This window comes from Lygodium microphyllum, chromosome 25 (assembly GCF_053477565.2).
Source record: "Lygodium microphyllum isolate KBCC chromosome 25, Lygodium_microphyllum_v1.1.10, whole genome shotgun sequence".
Taxonomy (NCBI): Eukaryota; Viridiplantae; Streptophyta; class Polypodiopsida; order Schizaeales; family Lygodiaceae; genus Lygodium; species Lygodium microphyllum.
In genome coordinates this window covers 8,994,436-9,016,839 of record NC_141159.1, presented here as the reverse complement: position 1 = coordinate 9,016,839, position 22,404 = coordinate 8,994,436, and the positions used below count along the sequence as shown (strand labels likewise).

The following is a 22,404-nucleotide window of genomic DNA, read 5'->3' as shown; positions in this document are numbered from 1 at the left end:
GCACTCTAAACTCATAAACGTCCATAAATTTAAATATGTATTTGCGAAATCATTCGCTATGGAATCACCCACTTGCACATTAAATTAACATGACGCATGAAAAGGACAGGCATCCCCATCAACTTCTCGCACAAGGAATCCACCTTGTGTATGAGCCCGACAAATATAGTTTTATGAAATCCACTGCAAAACCTCACGGAATCCACCGTGGAATAAAAACTCACGGAATCCACCGTGGAATATGCCACTTGGCATCATGTACCTCGATCGGCGAAAGTGTTGTCTAACAGTTACTTCACGATAATCTCACTCAACATAAGATCTCCTTCTAGCGCTCTTTCCCTCTAGGCATCAAGGTCTATCATTTTCCTGTTTGCTAGTGCTAGCACCCACTAAATTTCATGCACTTCCATGTTCTACCACAAGCTCTTGGCTTGCTGCTCTTGATTATAGGTCACTAGGCTTCGCAAGGCATCCCATACTAGTCTCCTGTCCTCTCCTAGTTTTGACATGACATCCTTGGAAACACTACCATGGTGGTTTATTCAGGCCTATAGATTGTAATTGGTGACCAGTTGCACTAGATTTCTATCTTAGGAGACCGCCTAAGTCAAGCTCCTTGTCTCGTCCGTGGTTAACACTTGTCTCTACCATGTCCATGGTCTCGTGCTCCACCAAGTTTTCGATTAGATTGATTAGGTCAGGTAGGTCCACTTCCCCGATGGGGTCTGTCCTTGCTGCGCCTGGCTTCTCTATTGCGTTTTCAATTGGGTCCTACACTCGAGGTTTTAATCACCCAGCCAAGTCTCAAGGTCTTCTCCTATTGATGGGTTCCTTTAGGTTATTGCATCTAAGTGTGTTCCTTTTACTTACAAGCAATTCTCAATTTACAGTCACACTATGTGTGTGTGTGTGTGTGTGTGTGTGTGATCTTTTCCATTACTGTGCCCAATTAGGCTTTCAACTCTTATCAAGTATACTTCAGGTGTTGGAAAACAATACAAGTGCAAAGACAAGATGACTATTTAGCTTCCACACTCCCGCTTGTGATTGTGGCCTAATGGGGCTCTAAGCTCGGTTCCTAGCCTTCCTTGCCACTTGTTAGGGTCTGCACTGTTTCAATGTCAGTTGGGGGTTCTACAATCAGCCTACAACACTAAGCATGCCAAGTTTGCTGAAATGTGTGTTAGCATAGTTCCTGGCTATTTGACTACAAATTCTGGGTCTGTAACTATCTGTAAGGTGTTCGGTGAGTTCCCCTAGTGCAGATCACACTCTTCGTCGATCGGGGTTTGTCAGATTTCTAGATTTTGTCTCTAGAGGTTGTGTCCAATTTACTGGGGTCCAATTATAAGAATTGGACGTCTGATTTACCAGCGTCTGATTTAGGATGCGTTCGATTTTAGGAATCGGACAGGGTCAGGTCCGATCGTCACAATCGGACAGGGTATGTCCGATCAGACAGCATGGGGTGGTTCGATTTGGATATGTCCGATTCTACAAATCGAACAAGGGCGCTTAGTCGGATTCGGGTTGCTGTTTGATCGGACAGGTCACTGGGTTTGATTCTATGGTCCAATTGTCACGATCGGACGGGGTGGTGTGTCCGCGATTCCCGCTTGTCCGATTCTTAGAATCAGACAAGGGTGAGTTGTCCGAGTGGTGATATGGCAGGTCCGATCCTAAGTGTTCAATTTTGAAAATCAGACAAGGTGGTTCAAGTGTCCGATTCTAAGAATCAAACACTGTTATAGCTGTCGGATTTCGATGGTGGACGAAACGGCATACTCGAGTATGATTCAATAAAAAGCTACTAATTCAAGCAATGCTAGCACTCCACATTTTCCAGAATACAACTAGGGGTGTAGAGGAAGGGTCTCATATACATGGATGTCACGAAAACCTCTGATCTCGATTGATCCATTGCCAAGTATGGGTCTCCAATCTCTCTCTCTCTCTCTCTCTCTCTCTCTCTCTCTCTCTCTCTCTCTCTCTCTCTCTCTCTCTCTCTCTCTCTCTCTCTCTCTCTCTCTCTCTCTCTCTCTCTCTCTCTCTCTCTCTCTCTCTCTCTCTCTCTCTCTCAATGTTAGGTCACAACTGAGGCTTTCCCTTGCCTCCCGTGATCTTAAGCCCTTGTTGGGCACAACCTTATTCTCATCGATCACTCCCCTTGCTATTCCAACACATCTAACCACTCATTTTTTCCATTTTTTTCCTATTTATGCCCCTTTTGGGCATGTTTTACAACAACAAACCCTAAGCAATTTCTCAATCCTAACCTACTCTAAATGCAACAAAAATCAAAAGCAAGGTACGGAAATTATTTCTCCTACTCAACTAATAATCAAAAACCAAAAATACTTACTTGTAGTATGGATTAAAAATCTAAAATCTCCTATCTAACTCAAGCTCTTGGTTTGGGGATGAAACCCTTACTCCAATGCTTGATTTGAAGTGCGCAAGTGCTCAAGCTTGAATATGTTGGTCCTAGCCAACAGAATCAAAATGTAAAGGCGAGCTCTCGATCGACCGCAAAGACCCATGAACCACTTATTCCTTCAAGTGTTTCAAGAAAGCACTAATGGCTATCTCTCACATAGCCGACACGCTATCCCTCTCTTACGAGTGTAGTGAGCTTACCTTGATGCCCGATTGAGTTGCTTCCTCTCTCAAGCACTTCGATAGCTTCACGATTCGTGATGCAAGCTCAAGCATCCTCAAGCCTCTTCCTCTAAGCTCCATCCTCCATAGCCACGCACAAGACGAGAGAAGAGAAGAGAAGAGAAGAGACGAAGAAGAGAGGAGATAGTGGAGGGCTTCACCTCCAAGATCCCTCACCCTCACACACTCACTCCTTTACTCACTCACACTCCCTCCCTCAAGCACTCACAAGCAAGCAAGCAAGAGAAGAGAAGGAGAGAAAAAGAAGAGTCCACTTTGCCACACACCAAAGAATGAGCTCTTCATTCACTTTTTAGCTTTATATACAAAATCCTAAATCCATTTTTGGGCATCATCCCCTTATTCCTTTTTTTTACATGGCCGACCATGGCCTCTGTCCTCTTTCCCATTGTCTTCATATCTTCCTAGCTTCCTTTCTACCACACATCTACCTTTACAATTTGCATAGGAGGAAGCCTTGTGCTCTTTTACAATAGTTTTAGAGGCATCTTGTATTTAAAAATGTGTTTTTGCCTTGGACTTGATTTTTTAGGTCGGATTTACACTTTTAGTTGTTCTCCTTCTTGCCTCTTCCATTGTGTCCGATTTCCTCCTAGGCCCCTCTCTTAGGTCTCAACTTGCACTTTTCCACTTTTTTTGCTTTCTTACTTGTGCTGAAGTTAACAACCTACTTTAAACTTGTAGAAAAAAATTATTTAAGTTAATAAATGGCTAAGGAAGCAAGCAATGATCCCAATGCAGAAAGTTTCCATGATCTCTTTTTTTAGTCAAAGTTTCTATTCTCTCTCTCTCTCTCTCTCTCTCTCTCTCTCTCTCTCTCTCTCTCTCTCTCTCTCTCTCTCTCTCTCTCTCTCTCTCTCTCTCTCTCTCTCTCTCTCTCTCTCTCTCTCTCTCTCTCTCTCTTTGTCTATGGGACTACATCCATTTCTACCTTAAAAAGGAGGTAGAACAGGCTGTCTCCTTTGTACCTGAAAAAGGAGTTAATGGGCTATTTGGGATTGCTTTTATCTATACCTAAAAAAGGAAAGTGGAACAAGCTTTCTAGCATTCAGACTCTCAAGTTGTTTATTTATTATGACTATTTATTATTTTTGCCCCTCGGCCATAGACACTATTAGCAAGCTTTTAATTTAGTAGAACTCTTTAGGTTTGTGTGTGTGTGTGTGTGGGGTGGGGGGGGGGGGGGGGGGGAGAAGCCTTCTCATCATCAAGGTACATTCTTTTGTCAAGGCCTATAAACATTAGATCAGAAGAGGCACTAACCTTAGAGAACCATAGGACAATAGTCACTGCCTTAAAAATGAGCATATGATGGAGGTTTTCTAGACCATACCTCCTCTGCAACAACTGATAGCCAATTGTAGTGCAGGGGATCTATTAATCAAATGTACAACAGTGTTAACTCCATTAGCCCAAAAATGCTATGGTAAGCTTGCCTAGTTAAAGCATACTATAGACTCTACTGAATTGTCTTGTTCATATACTCAGTCATACCGTTCTGGGGTGAGGTGTACGGGGCAGACAATTTATGCTTAATGCCCTTCTCATCACAAAATTTCTCAAAGGCTTTAGATACATACTCACCCCCATTGTTAGATCATAGACATATTAGCCTATAACTAGATTGGTTCTCAATAAGAGCAAGCCAACGCTAAAATGTAGCCAATACATCCAATTTTTGCTTTATGGGGTGGTACACCTAGACTTTATGTAAGTAATTATCAATGAAAGTAATTGAATACTTCACATCACCTAATGATTGATAGGGTATAGGTCCACAAAGATTAGAGTGAACTAGAGCTAGAGACTCACCCATGCACATAATGCTAGACTTCTTATACAAACTGTATGTCTACCTACCATAAAGGCCATTATGATCTCATAAGAATCAAAACATTTATAATCAAGGGGGGACAAAAGATATTACAATGGGTAAGCATTTTCATTTCCTTAGTGACATGTATCCAAGGTAAAGATGCTCTAATGATACATGTGGTACTAAAGCCACAACCAAAACATGGTCAATAGACCCAAATACAAGTAAGGATAAAGAGTGACAATCTTGGCACCTTATGTAAGGAAAATATTCCCATGAGTAATCTTCCATGAGGAATCACCAAAAGATACAAAGTAACTTGCATAATCCAATATGCTACTAGAAATAAGGCTTTTAGTTAAAGCTGGAACATGTTATACATCATATAAAGTAAAGATGTTGCCTAAAGCAAACTACAGTCATACACTATAATATCAACAATATCCATACCAAGTCCTTATCCAATCTGAGAGATCCTACCATGGTGTGATAGGAGTGGAATCACTCTTGATGAGGGGTAACATGAAATGAAGCTCTTGAATCAATTGGTCAACACTGAGAATAAGCGGACGAGGCATCAATCCATTATAAAACATTAAGAGAAGAAGGTGCAAGTATTAATCATAATCCGAATCAATATGCAATACATTAATCTCTTCAATGTTGATGTTGGACTTACTGGTGACCATGAGCATGATCATCATTCTTTTCCTCACTTTACTCTTTTCTTTTCCTTGTTCTTGTCATCTTGCTTTTTATGGCGTTGGACTTATTCAAGACAATGCTATGATCATCATTCTTTTCCTCACTTTACTCTTTTCTTTTCCTTGTGCTTGTCATCTTGCATTTTATGGCACTATGGCTGAATATGACTTGGCTTTCCCCAATATTGACAAGACAATGAGGACTAACAGCCACATGAATTATTGCAAGACTACCCATGTGATTAAGAACAAGATTTTTGAGATTCTCTCTCATGATAGTCATTACCACACTTAGCATCCTTACTGTCTTGATTGTTAAAAAATGAGAGTTGCAAGAAGCATCAATATTCTTTTTGTTAATTTCTTCATTCAATAATGCACCATCTACATCCTGCAATTTCAGCCCATCAATAGGCATATTTGCACACATAGCAGTATGGAATGTGTCCCATGATTTAGGAAATGTCACTAGCAAGAATAGTGGTGGAAGATTCTCTTTAAAGTCAATCTTGTGCAAAGACAAGTGGTTGAAGATAGAATGAAACTCATTTAAGTGGACAAATATGGAAGTCCCCTCCTTCATACGAAGGTCCATGAGTTGCTTCAGCTAATACATTTGAGAGGCAAGGCTCAGAGAGTGACAAAATGATTGTAGATTTACAGAAGTCATCCAATTCAGTCTAATCCTCCTCATCAAAGCCTTCAAGCTTTACACTCTTCTATCTCAATGGCTTAATCTGCAATTTTTGCACCAAAACTTATCATATTCGTGCCTTGGAGTAGTTGTAATTAGTGGCATCTAATGTGTCAATGTTAAAGATAGCATTGTCAATAAATGAACACATAATACAAGAAAACAAGTAGATGTAAATGACTGCAAATAAGCCCCAAATCACAGCTCCAAGACAAGGTCTAAAGGAAAAAAACACAAAAATGTAGGGCTATCTACTAATTGCTATAGCACTGAATTGTCAAATCAAAGCATTTGCTCTTATAAAGAATGCATAAACCTGCAATTATAGCACTACTATAATAAATATAGGAGTGAATCCAAGATCAACCATTGACAATGAATCAAGAAAATCCAAGCTCACGTTGCTAGGTATATCATGCAACAAATTAGATATGTAAGAGCAGCTAGTGATGAGGATGCATACAATTGGTACCAAGATCTATTACAAACTCAATGTGTCAGGAAGAGACATCCAATGGGCATAGACATCATGCATGTAGTAGATCTTAGCAGTAAGAAAAGATAACTACCAAATGCATAACCGATTAAGTAGGGGTAATGAATCCCAATACATAGCCAAGTAGGGTGTAGACATCATTGACATTAATTTGACAGAAATAGGTGATGGATCCAAAGCATGAATCAAATCAACCCACTGAAGAGTAACTGCATCCAAGAAGCATCAAGAGAGTATATACATATCTCAATGAGTCCCACTGTCTCAATGGAAGAAACTCAAGCTCAACTGCATGAATCTAAATCTTAATGCAAATATGCAAGTGTCAAGAGAATCCCATTGGAACAATATCGAATGTCAACTAAGTAAGGCAAGCCCAATATAGCATGCACATGACATCCGAGCACCTAAGATACATGAAGCATAAGCGAGGAGTATAAAATCCAATAAAATCTTCAAGCCCGTATGTAACAATCATTGTAGCAACCAAAGCATGTAACCACAACCAAGATGAATGCCACCAAGCTCAACATTGAAGCTCAAAAGCTCTCAAGAGCATATCCAAGCATGTAGCTCAATGCTAACCATCAATACATCCCAATGAGTACTCGAATAGCATCAAGTTAGCAATAAGCAAAGAGTTTCCCTGCTAAATGGATTGCTCCCTACCCTATCTATTACAATATTGAAATAACCTCTAAATTTTGAGCTAAATGAGCTCAGTACAAGCCACAAAACATCTAAAGAAATTTCTCGAGCATGTACCAATGATACAACATCAAATGGGCATTATGACAAGCATGTATGACCTCCAAGCAATGAAGAAAACCATTGCATAGACATGTCTTAGTAGATAGCTAGTGGATTAGAGTAAATGTGCCACAATGGAAGCTCAAGGGGATCTCAATGAAGCCCCTACATTGCCTTGAAGAAACCTTGTTCAAGCCAAGAAGCGAGAGAGGCCAAATGATTACCTTTTGGAAGCTTGAGCAATGGCTATCTTGAATGAAGTGTTGTAGGTATCCAAATCTCAATTGAAGCAATGGCAGGTAAAGCTCCTCAATCTTAGCTCTGATACCAGTTGAAGGGAGAAGCTTGAGTGGGAGCATGAGCAAGCAGAATCAAGAGAGGTGTAAGCTATGGAGGATGGAGCAAGAGAGCAAGAGAGAGACTCAAGATGTGGGGACTTCAATAGTCACAACATGTGATTGGCCTTCCCATGATTCATTAGTCATTGAAGGAATAAATAATGAGATGGCACGGATGGGCATGCTCCACCTGCAAGTGTATAGGTGTGTGGGTATTGTAAGTGTAGTGAATACATGTGTGGCATAGGCACATGTGTCTTTATCCCCGACATTGATTGCATTCATTGATCTCTTAGACAGAGTCCCACTTGATGTTGCAATGATGTGTGCCCTCAGACTATGATATGTCTTCCATATCTACAAACTCATCATTTATCACTCTCTCATCTCATTAGAACCCTCGGACTACTCTCTATTGCATGTCCCTCTCTCTCTCTTTCTCTCAAAAGTTGTAGGTATGCAGATCTATACTACTTTGCGATGATGGGTCACTGAATAGGTAGCCACACCCAACAACTTTGTCTCTGTTGTATGAATAACAATTGTAAGGATGATAATAAGCACTAGCCTACACAGCTTTCAAAGCCTAGTTTGAGAGAAACATACATGTCCAATATCTCTCTCATCTCTGATAAAAGCTTTGTATAGACACACCTAGCACACCTATTTGCTTTGATGAAATCTTTTGCTACCTCTACAATCCTCTCCCACATGAGATAGAATAGCTCATGAATCTATAAAAATCGGTTTCTCATCTCCTATCCTTGACTATTGTTCTATGGTTCTCTAAGATCAATGGCTCTCCTGGTCTAATTTTTACAAGCTATGCATGTCATTTTGGGTTTTTTAGAGACAAGCATTGATTGTGAAGCTTTTTCCATGTCCCCAAGGACAAGAGTAATAAGCTAGATCCTAAGTCAGTGAAATGCATCTTCCTTGGTTATAGGGATGCAGGTGAGATGGGCTATCACTTATGGGATTTGTAGGCTCAGAAGGTCATCCGCAGCCATGATGTTGTTTTCCAGGAGGAGAAAATGCATAAGCAACGTGAGCAAGTAGTTGAGGTATGCAGGGTGATGCCTCCTACTCCTATACAACCAATTAGATAGCCTACAGCAAGCTGGTGCTCTAGTGACCCATGACCATGATATTAGACAGGATGTATAAGTCCCATAGCTTGCTTTGAGACATTCTACTAAAGATAGATGTCCTTCTGAGTGTTCTAAGCCCTCCATGGATTATATTATGATGATAGATGTAGGTGAGTCTCTTACTTATGATGAGGCCATGTGCGAAGGTGATAGTCACTCTTGGGAGAAGGCCATGCAATCAGGGTATGATTCATAGCAACAAAATCATATGTGGGATTTGGTTCCTTTGCCTAATGGAACGCATGCTTTGCCATACAAGTGACTATACAAGTTAAAAAGTACCCTTGGACACCCCAAGCTGGCATATAAGGCCCGATTGGTTGCTAAGGGTTTTAAGCAGGAGAATGGTGTTGACTTTGATAAGGTCTTTTCTCCTATAGTCAAGATGACTTACATGATGGATGTAAGTTGACTTTCTTACATGGAGACTTGCATAATGAGATTTATATGCAGTAGCGTAAGAGCTTTGAGAAAAAAGGTAGGAAACACCTAGTGTGCAAGTTAAGAAAGAGCCTTTCTGGCCTTAAGTAGGCACCTAGGGAATAGTACCATAAGTTTGATAATTTTATGCATTCACATGGATATATCCACAATGATATAGATCCTTATTTATACACGAAGAAGGCATGTGATGGTAATCTTATGATTTTGGTATGTTATATGGATGATATTTGATTGTTAAGAGAGCTCATGATGAGCTAGATGTCTTTAAAAATCAATTCAAGAAGAGATTTGGGATAAAAGACATAAGACAAGCCTCATATATTCTTGGGATGCAGATCATGTACAATTTCCCTAAGGGCTCCTTTACTTATCACAAATGGAGTACATCCAGAAGGTCATTGAGTGGTTTCATATGTAGGATGTTAAGCCTATTGGCTATCCTTTACTAAAAATCTTTTAAGCTGCAAAAGTATGTGACAAGATTTGCATAAGTACATGTCATTTGCATTTGGTGAGAAAATCAAGACATCATCGATCTGCTTATTCATGCAACCTGGAATGAGAGCATTCTAATGGAGCTTGATGGCTAGCCAATTAAAAACTTGGAATGCCTCAACAAATCACTCATATGTTTCCCAGTAGATCTCTTTCTTTGTTCTTTTCATCACTTTTGTATGATTGTGTCTAAAGTTCTCTTATGATGTTTCATATTTTGATCAATTATAATCCATCTTATGTTCATCACATGGGCAAGTGTTATATCAAGAAAGGCTCCCTACCAACACAACATGTTTTTAAGAATTGTACAATTGGCTTTGATTGTAGGAAATCTTTTAGCATGAACTTCATAAACTATTTCAAATAGATCTAACTAGAAAATTTGTCTCCTGATGTTGTCACATATATTCTTTGTTGATGTTGTCATATATATTGTTTATTTGAAGCTTGTGGAGCCATAAGAACCTTACAAATTGCTTTTCTCCAACATCAACAAAGAAGAGAAGTTGAAAACAATTCACGATAATGTTGGAATAATTTTATAAGCTCGTGTATCAATGTGGTAACATAGCCTCAAGTTATCCATTCCTCCGTCATGTCCAGATTTATGCTCTTTTGGAAACAATGTCTCTCTCAAATGTCCTCCTCTCCAAAGGGTCGGCGCTTTTGCTAGTGTGCATCTATTGAGTTGTTTAGTTCCTAAAACGAGTTGGCATATGAATGTTCCGTGCACAAAGAGAGAGAGAGAGAGAGAGAGAGAGAGAGAGAGAGAGAGAGAGAGAGAGAGAGAGAGAGAGAGAGAGAGAGAGAGAGAGAGAGAGAGAGAGAGAGAGAGAGAGAGAGATTGGATAGTGTGCCAACTGCAAATCATCACAAGAGAGGGAGTCTAACATAGAGGTTCTTTATACATCCCATATTGTGTAATACTTCAAATGTTGGTTTATATATAGCATACCAAGTATGGGTTTATACAAAGCACAATCCTAGGGTATTCTCATGGGAAAATACATACTAATATTAGAGTGATCTGTGCATTGAAAGTGTGTTGAAGACATTGTGGGCATTAGCCACATGAGCACGTGGTGCACAAGCAAGGGGACCAAGCCAAGGAGAGAGTAAGTCCAAGTGTTGCTTATGCATGCAAACAAGCAAGAACTTGGAATATCCGTCCTTTATATGCAATAGAGGAAGAAGGAGATGTCTTTCCCTTGGATGAGAACAAGCAAGTCTGCTTGCATCCCTTCAAGCCACTTGCATCCCCTCATATTCCAAAGGATTCTAAGATGAATCAAATGGGATTAGAGCTCTCCTCTCTTATGGAGTCTTTGAAATGATAGTGGATCAATGATTGAGATATCTATAAGCATTTAATACATCATATTTAATTTCCCACAAGTGGTCTACACGAATGAGAAATGTGTCACATGTAATGTACAAAACATGAGAGATTTTCTTTGTGTGTGTGTGTGTGTGTGTGTGTGTGTGTGTGTGTGTGTGTGTGTGTGTGTGTGTGTGTGTGTGTGTGTGTGTGTGTGTGTGTGATCTTTGACTTGGGAGCATCCAATGTATGCCCTATAGGATATGATGTAGACCAATATGAGATTAGGAGATAGATCAAGATGAATGTGATGCTCTAACTGTAATGTTATAAAATTTTATAGAATCAAAGTTTATGCATGTGTAGTTTTAGTATTAGGAATTATGCTTTATCAAGGTAGTAGATCTTTTCATCATGGGAGGACGAATATATGAAAAATAGACTCAAAAAGAAAAAGCTCTTCTAAATGACTATTGAAACTTTTGTTAAGGCTTTATTGATATCAAAATTTTCCAATTTTACCTTTCAAGATTGTTGAAAATTTTCACATTCTTATGTTTGAAATGTGGTGTTTATTACATGCGAAGCATGTTTTTTGGCATTTTCTTGTGGCAAAAGGAAGCAATCATGCCCAAAAAAAAAAAAGAAGAGAAGGGCAATGCTCTTGCGTATGATAGAGCGCCCTTGTTGTCAAGATATGAAATCAAGATGACCATAACAAAATCTAAAAAAGGACCTATTAAACTTGTACATGCAAGTTAGCATTTCTCTCAATAAAGTTGTAGCACATTGAGCTTGCTTAAGTCAAGATGGAATGAAGCTACATAGGGCATGCAATAACAATATGAAGTTCAAGGGATAGCATTGTCGATAACATGCAATTTATATAATTGCCATGTTATGATCATCATACATTAGTATTTTTTTAAAGATTACCTACCATCTCTTTCTAACACTTGCTCCTTTTAGTGTCCATCTTTCACCATAACAAGGGAAATGATTACCTTAATAATTTTGTGCAACATCCTCAAGGATTATCCTTTGGCCAAACGAAACGATGCGAGTTAGTTATATTTATTATGCTAAACCAATTCTCGTGTGTGTATTCACTTCATTTTCTATGGAGCTTAGTGTTCATTAGCTCCACTAGTATACTCCTTTCAATATCTACAAATCTTATTATTTAAATGTGGGTTCTTTCATTATGCATCACAACTTATTGGGCTTTCTATAGTTGAAATGTGCATCAACCACAACGAAGGAAACCTTCATGATTAACACCCATGAAATTGAAAATACAACTAGCTAAATTGGATTCATATGTTTTTGATGTCCTGAAAGGGATTTAATTACCAAGGGTTTAAAGATGAACCTCTCATGAGTGCCTCGACAAGCATGCTAATGAGGAACTCCTGATGGATGACAACTGGCAGTGTACACAAAGCAATCTCCTAATGGTGCATTATAATAGAAAGAAGAGTTCTCCCGTTTATTCAAATGGTATTCAAAACACATGATGCCAACAATTGTACGTATGCATATCTCAGAGTTATCTAGTTGCTTAGCTATTCAACTGACCTTGAGATTTACGAATCAGGCTAAGCCCTCCAAGCAATATAAACATTACAGTGTGGAGCATATCGCAACGAACTTTATTCTTCATGTTAGATGCAACATCTTTCATTCTTGAAAAATCCATGCGCTCAAGTTCTTGGCCAATAACCATGTCAAATTGGATGAAGTGCAAGGCGGATCTTTTGTCTCGTGGCATTTCAATGACTCGTCACAATTCCCTTCCTTTAGAAGCTATAAATACACATCACGATACGACGTGAGAGCAATGTTCATGAAAAACTAACGTTTGATGTAAATTCGAACTGCAAATTTTCCCAAAAGGCCTTCAAAGTTTTGAAATCAAAAACTCTGCAACCTTACAATTTGCAAAATTAATATTACAGCATTTTGTGTCATATCCATGGCCATCCATGTCAAGACTCTCCTAATCCCAATTCTATGGCGGCTTCCAACCACTATCTAGGTGAGCCCAAAACATCTCACATGACCATTACTGAGCTCCAATGCATTGTACATTTCTAATCTGCACGTGTGCCCAAAAAAGATGGACAAAGCACAAGGCCTTCCCCACAATCATTAAGTTCAAGTTGTTCGGCCATTATAGAAGATTGATCCAGGTCTCCCTATTTGCTTCTCCAGCTAAAAATTCGTATAACATCATAATGCCATTCACCATTAACAGAAAACTGCAAGCTCTGGCAACACCACATCTTAAGACAGCTACATACTCTTTTTCCTAGCCTGCGCTACTGTTCTCTGTTTTAACCAGACTCTTTTACAAAGTAAACCAAAGCATTTTAAAATTGAGGTAATGCTTTGATCTACAACAGTCTCATGTGAGAGACATCTTCCAGCAGCATCCAATTTTCTTAGTAATGTAACCTGTTCAACTACCTTAAGAAATACATCTGTCAGGCTGTTCAGACAACTCCTTTCACTCAGATTTGGCATTGACTATAAGCACAGGCCTCAAAAACTGGAGTTGGCACATTATAACCAATAAAATTGGCCAGCTTCACTCCATTGGAGATGTGCAACCTTGTAGTCATAACTGCAGTCCATGGCTGGGTGCATTATCTAGCATTTTAGATTACCTGACACTGCAAGTCGATGGGCAACCTTGAATCAATCACAGTTATCACCTGGGTGCAAGTTAATTGTTGTGCTCACATCTCCAATGAAAACGTCCCAAGTTTCCAGGGAGACACCCCCGTGTTACTTGCAATGAGCCAGATTATTGCTGCATTTCTTATGTGGAGAGTATTCAGACCTCTAGATGGACTCCTCCAAGAGAAATGCAAACAAGTTCATGAATCTACTCTCGCAAAGTACAAGAAACTCATTAAAGCAGCATGAAACATATATACAAGATGGTACTAAGAGACCAACCATCAAACAAGTCATCCACAAAACATCTTAATCTATGTTTTCTGAGCCTGATATCTGCTGGTAACCTTCAGCTATCATTGAAGAAAGTATCCTGAGAGAAACAAGAGGAAGAAGAAGAGAAGGGATCCATAAATCAAGAAGCTCTTTTGACCTGATGTCAGGGTGTTGGTTCCAAAGCCATAATTTTGATTCTCTGCAAACCCTGCAACCTCCACACTTTTACTGTTGAAGTACGTCTTAGAAGCTCCACATGTTGGACATCGCCAATCCTCAGGAAGCCGTCCAAATTCAGTGCCAGCGGCCACAGGATAGGAAAAGTCCCCCACAAATTGGTCATACATGTAACCACAGGATCGACATTCCCATTTCCCTGTATTCAAGACTGCAAACTTCTCCTCTGCAGCAAAAAACACAAAAGCATTGCAGAACCTCAATGTCTCACCAGTTTAGAGTGCCTAATTCACAAGCTACTTCAGCTGACTGATCCCCTTGAAGACAAATCTGTTTCTACCAATACCTTAAAAGATTGGCACTAAGATCAACTCAGACCAGTAAAAGTAAAGATTAGAATACACCAATTCATATGGAGGGCAATGGGAAATAGATCCAAGGTGATTTTCCACTGTCAGTTAGAGCCCCATGGAAGGCAAAGCTGAAGCTTTTGATTCAACCCATGGAGGGAGATCAGCGTCAAATTTCTAATCCTGCTCCATGGCACAATTGACATTCGTGTGATTAATCCTGCTGCGATGACACGATGAGATCCATGTAATTAATCCTGCTTCAATATCACATTCATGTGATTGATGTTGCATCTATGACATGATAACATTTATGTGATTGATCCCCTGCTTCAATGACAGGATGACATTCATGTGAAGCTGCTACAATGGCATGATGACATTCACGCAATTGATATCGTGGCATTCATGTGATTGATCCTGATTCAAAGACAGGATGACATTCATTGTGATGCTGCTACAGTGGCATGATGGCGCTTATGTGATCGATGATGCTTCAATGACATGATGACATTCATGTCATTGATCCTGCTTCAATGGCATGATGGCAATCATGTTAACTGTTGTCCTGCATTCTAGGGTTAATAATATGTATAATGTACGGATCTTCTATTAGACAGAGATGACATAGAGCCTACAGGTTCAGCAGAAAAGAGAGAGATTGAACCTCGGCGAGGGTCGATGGGGTCTTCGGTAGCAGGGGTCGTAGCAGCATCCGGGACGGATTGCTGGCTCTCTGCCTCAGCAGGCTCACTGTTCACGTTCAGGGACATGCGGCAGGGGGTGCGCCGGGCACGGACTCCTCTGAAGAAGGGAGAAACTGGCCTTCGGCTCCTACGAGCTATGGCGGTTGCATCGCGCTCCCATCTGCTGCCGCCGCCTGATGAAATGGGGCCAAAGGAGGACACGAATGGCAAATCCAAGGTGGTGGTAGCCATGGCCATTGGTGCTGCGGTTGCTGCAGCCCCTCCTTCCACTCCCTCCAAGAAAAGAGGCTGCCCACCATTTGGAATATCCCTCTAATGCTCTTGTGCCTTATCTAGAACAAGTAGAATTTTCAATTTCAGTTATATTATAATAATATCAAACTAGGCGGATTCACACTTGCACGGTGGACAAAAGGGTGAAAAATCCCCCTTTCCACCCATCCACAAGGATTTCCCAAGAGTTGCCCCCCATCCCATTCACATTAGTGGTGGACAAGGAAAGGAGCGAAACAAGCTTTGGGGGAACAAGGAAAGGAACGAAAGGAGCGAAAGAAGATGACAGTGATCACTCCGTTGCTATCTGCCGCAACTCACAGGGCTTGCGCTTGCTCCCACTATTTTCTGCTCGCCTCCTCTTCTATGATCATCAACATCACCCTCACATAAGCTTAAACCACTTGGATGTTTCGACAACAATGCTCCTTATACATTACTTGAGCCAAATTGTCATTGCGTTCAGGACCTCTACCCATACTGTTGGTCTCTACATCATCCACTTCAATTTGTGCTCGATTGACCACCTCTGCTTTTTGACATTGGTAGAACTACATGAACTTCAAATAAGGTGGATGTTGATGTCCTTGTGGTCCCTACCTCAAGGTTTATTGATTGCTTGAGGGTTGTTTCAACATCCCTTACCCAATCCATGTCAAAGGTATCACCATGTAGTATGCAAATATTATGCAACACAAGACATGTAGTGACAATGTCAGAAACATTAAGCAAATCCATGTCTATGCATTTTAGGAGAATCCGAAACCTTGCCTTCAGCAATCCAAAGGCCCTCTCAATGGCCATCCGTGTACTAGACTGGATGAAATTCCAATAATACTTCATCTTAGACAAGCCTACCTTACTTCCTTTAAAAGAAGTTAGCATGTACGGTTTTGCAGTGTATGCACAATCAACCTACTAAGCAATACTTGCCAAGGTTACCTTTGTTGCATCGGATCCCAAGTGCACTATTGCCAAAGTTTACAGAGTCATGTATGGACCCACATCAACCTACATCATAGTCCCAAGCAGTGCAATCAAGTGCAACTATCAACTGTGACAAAATATAGTGAAAACGTTTTCTGTTATAGTGGTCTGTTGCATTGTTCTTAGGTGCTATGATGGGGATATGTGTTATGCCAATGGCACCAATCACAAACGGAATGCCTTTGATAGCTTCAAATTGTTTGGAAAGCTTTTGCATTCAAAATAGTGTTGGCCAACGTATATATGTATCCTTCAATCCTGATGCTACCAATGCTGCACAAAATTGTAGCACTATGTGACGCGTTATACCTTTCCCACATCCATAGAGATCTACAAGAACTTCGAGTGGAGTTCGACTTGCAAACCTATGCAAAGCTATGCAAATACGGGTTTGAAGTGGTATGGTTTGTCTCATGTGAGTGTCTTACCTCCCAAACACAGTAGAAAACTTGTTGTTTAATGCAAGTGTTTAGAATAGGAGCCATCATTAAGCGTAGCACTAAACCCATGTGGAGGTATTCCGAATTGCATACCCATTTGTGGAAGATGCTACAAATAATACGGTGCGTTTGGGAGCAAACCTGAAGCACTTGAGATTTTGCTATCCAAAGATATTTGTGGCTATGATTCCATGACAATGTCATCTTGAGAGTCTTGTGTGTATTTGCGAAAAGCATTGTTGCAAGCCTACAAAATAAGACAATCATTTGATTACAATCGACAACATATTTACACATATATAGAGAAAAAAAGACAAAATTGTCCCTAACCTCCTTTTTTTGCTTTATCCTCCTCCACAAACTTTTTGTCAAGAGTTTGAAGACATTCACAAATATATAGAGAAAAGAATAGCAAAATTGTACCTAACTTTGTTTTTTCTATTTTATCCTACTCCACACACTTTCTATCACATGTATTGAGGCTACAACAAATGAAAATTGAGTTATGATGTGCACCAATGAATGCTTCAAATTAAATAATGTACTACTACAAAATTGAGTTATAATACCCATCTACAAACATAGTACTAAAAGCAATACTTTTCCAATTTCCAAGGAAAATTAGTGTGACACAGCACTGCATAAATTAGGCCTTCCAACACCCAATTTCAACACAAATCCAATTTCTAGACTTGATTTATTGATCCAATGCATAGAGAGAGAGAGAGACATACATACACAAATAAACCCAATTTTTGAGTTCAATGTAGATTGCATTCCAGATTGCATTCCTTGTTGGGGGGGAGAGAGAGAGAGAGAGAGAGATGCATCAATTCACAGAGATAATGCACCTAATTTAGAGAGAGAAATAAAGAAAATTCTAGGCATGCAAATCATGCTACATATTGTGAGAGAGAGAGAGAGAGAGAGAGAGAGAGAGAGAGAGAGAGAGAGAGAGAGAGAGAGAGAGAGAGAGAGAGAGAGAGAGAGAGAGAGTACATGTAGATGATTGAAGCTCAATGAGAGTTTGATGATGTGATCGAAGTAGCACGTATATATAGAGGAGAGAGAGAGCTCAAGAACTGCAATGGCAGTCTTGGAGCTTTTGCTGCATAAGCAAGAAGTAAGGTACTAAAGAGAAGATATGGCATGAAGGAGAAGTATCTGGTGCTGGGCAAGCCGGAAGATAGAAGCAAAAACTTGGCCATGATGTGTCAAAAAGGGCCCCTAATTTTTTTGGCCTTCCACCATGTGTATGAACATAGAGTTTTCCATGTTGAAATTTGATTGGCCGTCTGTATTTGGGACCCCTATTTGTCTGCTGGGTCTAAACCCACCCTTTAAGGACTAGTGTATGAACATACAGTTTTCCATGTGTATGCACATATAGTTTTCCATGTTGAAATTTGATTGCCCGTCTGTATTTGGGACCCCTATTTGTCTGTCGGGTTTAAACCCACCCTTTAAGGACTATTTGTTTGCCGAGTCTAAACCCACCCTTTAAGGACCAACTGCATAGGCAAGAAGCAAGGCACTAAAGAGAAGATGCGGCGTGAAGGAGAAGTATATGGTGCTGGGCAAGCTGGAAGAGAGAAGCAAAAACTTGGCCATGATGTGTCAAAAAGGGCCCCTAATTTTTTTGGCCTTCCACCATGTGTATGAACATATAGTTTTCCATGTTGAAATTTGATTGGCCGTCTGTATTTGGGACCCCTATTTGTCTGTCGGGTCTAAACCCACCCTTTAAGGACTAGTGTACCCCGTCCTTGAGTTCAGGAAATAAGAGCCACATCATGCAAGGTGTTTGTGGGGGAAGAAGAACCCCACTAACTGTTCGAAGAGAGAGAGAGAGAGAGTGGAGCGAAAGATGAGCCTCAGCTCATTGTTGGTCTTCTTCCATTATTCTTCCATCATACAAACTGAAAGAGACTTACACACATAGGTATGACTAACCAAGACTAACTGTGGTTAAGTCAATGACTACGTCCCGAGGGGTCCACTAGGGTTTAATGTACGGTACCACATGAGCGTAAGGGAGAGGGGTTATTTAAGGGAAGGAAGGTACATTTTATCAGGTAAGGTCCCATAAATAGGGGTAGATAAGGGGTATTTTCATATATTTCTTGGACGCAGGTGACATCTCCTTATTACTACTAGTGAATCCCTCGTGGACTACATCGACTTATTGAATGTCACACACGTGTACAGCTGTATCCAGCTAATGTCGGTCACACACATAAAGATAGACTGATTGAAGAGTAACGAGAGCTTGATATTCTAACACTCCCCCTCAAGCTCAAACCATTTGATAAACTCCAAGTAGTTGTCTAAAGTATATGAAATTTTATTTACCAAGAGACTTGGTAAATATGTCTGCTACCTGGTCTTTAGTCTTCACATGAATCAAGTCAATCTGCCCTGTAAGAACCATTTCTTTGATGAAATGGTAGTGAACCTCAATATGTTTGGACCTAGCATGGTAGACATGATTGCTAGCCAACATAACAGTGCTGAGGTTATCATAATGCAATCTCACTCTCCTTTCCAGCTGTATTCCCAAGTCTTTCAACAGTTTCATTAACCAAACTACTTCGCAAGCCGCTAAGGCAGCTCCTATGTACTCAGCTTTTGTACTAGACAATGCAACAGTAGGTTGTTTCTTACTCTACCAATTGATCATACTATTACCCAATCCAAATGCATAGCCACTGGTTGACCTCCTGTCATAGGCACAACCAGCCCAATCAACATCAGTAAACCCTGTCAAGTCAAGAGATTTTCCATATGCATAAAACAGCCCATAATCTGTAGTACCCTTTACATATCTCATGATCCTCCTGATTGCATTTAAATGTGGTTTGCGAGGCTTCTACATGAACTGACTAATCAGCCCCACTGCATAACATAAGTCAGGATGGGTAATAGTCAAGTATATCAAGCTGCCCACCATCTGTCGATACATGGTCACATTCTCTATGTCATTCCCAACATCAATCTACAGCTTGACATTCTGATCAAGAGGTGTCTCCATAGGCTTGCATTCAGCCATACCATACTTCAGTAACATGTCATGAGCATACTGCTTCTGTAGTAGACATATGCCTTGAGGCGTAGAGACTACCTCAATCCCAAGAAAATACTTTAGTTCACCAAGGTCTTTGACTCTGAATTCAGCATGTAAACATGATTTAATTTTAGCAATGCCCTCTTCATCATCTCCAGTGATGATAAGATCATCTACACAAACCACTAGAAACACATATCCATGATCTGCTTTCTTTGTGAACAAACTGTGATATACATCACCCTATCTAAATCCATGTAGCTGTATTCCGAGCATTCCATGGATTTAGGTATCTGTTTCAGTCCATATAAAGCCTTTTTCAGCTTACATATGTGTAGGAAAGTTCGAGTGAACATAGCCTTCAGGCTGCTCCATATATGCTTCCTCAACCAAATCACCATTCAAGAAAGCATTATTGACGTCCATGTACCATAATTTCTAGCCTTTGCATGCTGCCAAAGCAATGATAGTTTTGAATGTTGCCATTTTAGCCACCGGACTGAGTCTCCTCATAGTCAAGGCCATACTACTATGCATACCCTTTTGCAACTAGCTTGGCCTTATAGCATTCTAACGAACCATCTGACTTGCACTTAACCTTGTACATCCATTTGCAGCCAATGGGGACTTTGCCTTTAGGTAACTCAACCAATTTCCATGTCTCATTTTCAGCCAGGGCTGCATACTCCTCATCCATGGCAGCACACCAGTTATCATCTGTAACTACATCATCAAACTTTGTAGGCTCTTTGCAACCTGTCACACTAGCCATATATGCATAATGATGGGCTGAATAACTAGTGTATGTAAACTTGTCAATTGGTTTTCTAACTCTCTCAGATCTCTGTTAACTGTGGCTCACTCTGAGCTTGCCTCTCATGAGGCAGTACATAATGACTCTGCCTTGCTCCAGGCGTCATAATAGACGGAATGCCCAACTCACTATCCAAACTGTCATTGTTAGATAACTCTTAACCTGTTGTGAGAGGACCTGTCAGATCCTCAATCATCTTTTCTTTTCCCTTATCCAATCTCCCCCTCACTGACATATCCGTGTCAATGGACGTAGAAGTACGACTCTACAAGCATCCTAACCAAGGACTTATTGTAGGTGACCCATCACATGTAGGACCATCATAGATGTACTCACTGTAGGTGTATTTTCAACATTACTAGTGCTAGTCGATCCATTAGTAGCCATTGCAACAGGATTACTATACCACGATGCCAGCTCATAAAAAACAACATCTAAGCTAATCAATGTCTCATGTGTAGATGGTACATAACACTTGTAAGCTTTCTGGTCTTGTGCATAACCAAGGAACACACTCTTGACATCTTTAGGATCCAACTTCTTCCTCTTTTTATCAGGAACATGCACATATGCAATGTTGCCAAATACCTTCAAGTGTAAAATGTCAGGCTTATGACCATACAACCTCTCATATGGAGTTCATCATGAATCCCTGATGTAGGAGTTCTATTCAGCACATAAACAACAGTCACTACTGCTTCAACCCAATAACCATTTGGAAAACTCTTCTCATTCAGCATAGCTCTTTCCGATTCCATCACTACCCTATTTTTCCTTTTTGCTACACCATTTTGTTGCGGTGTATAGCTGCAAATTAACTGTCTTCTGATCCCATGTTTAGCAAGGCACTTGTCAAAGTAATTAGAGACATATTCTCCACCTCCATCTGATCTAAGACATGAAATTTTATAGCTCAACTCGTTTTAAGCATGCTTCTTGAAGTCCTTGAATGCATCAAACACATCATCCTTATGTTTCAATATGTAAAGCCAAGTATACCTGTGCTAAAATCATCAATGAAGGATACATAGTAACAAGCACCACCAAACAAAGCATTATGAGATGGACCCCATACATCTGAATGTACCAACTACAAGGGTCATGAGCTATTCCATACATGTCTCATAAATGGAAACTGTGCTTGCTTTCCAAACTGACATGCATCACATACATGTCCAAAGTCATGATACATGAACTTAGGTAGTCCAAGCACAATCTCCCTCTATTGCATAGATTTCAGCTTTTGCACATTCACATGGCCAATCCGCTTATGACATATCTCAACATCCCGTATAACACCATCATCATGTGCAAACATGACTGCTTTCAATTCTGGAATTGACACGTTAAGATTCTGCCATCTCTTCGGCCTCTAGAAGTACACACATAACCATGTGAACTTGCAACCATCTCATCAAACCATTCTCCATGGAGTGTCATATGATTTGAAGCCCCTGAATCAATGTACCATCTCTCATATCTGTTCTGCCTAGATGCATTCTTAGATACATGCTGCAACGCAAACAATCTATCCACCTGCACATCATGAGCACTGCTAGAAGATGCATAGTGCCCATGTTGTTTGCCCTTTGCTTTCATATCTCCCTGCTTCTTATAACAATCCTTTGCAATGTGTCCATATCTGCGGCAGTAATGATAGTCCTTATCTTTGTTTGACTGATCATTTGACTGCCATGAACCAGATCCACCTCCTCTACCATGGGGTGATCTCCCCTGCCTCTA

The 22,404-nt window shown here is 40.2% G+C and overlaps 1 protein-coding gene across 1 annotated transcript; it reads right to left on the bottom strand.

The window, feature by feature from the left end:
• Positions 1–12,797: 12,797 nt before the first annotated feature.
• Positions 12,798–15,392, bottom strand: LOC148013897 (Rubredoxin-like superfamily protein). Its single transcript, XM_087666915.1, has 2 exons — positions 15,044–15,392; positions 12,798–14,252 (listed from the first exon to the last, which is right to left on the bottom strand). Exons 1-2 carry the CDS (start codon positions 15,318–15,320, stop codon positions 13,930–13,932), a joined length of 600 nt encoding a protein of 199 aa, XP_087523041.1. The 5' UTR covers positions 15,321–15,392; the 3' UTR covers positions 12,798–13,929.
• Positions 15,393–22,404: the final 7,012 nt, after the last annotated feature.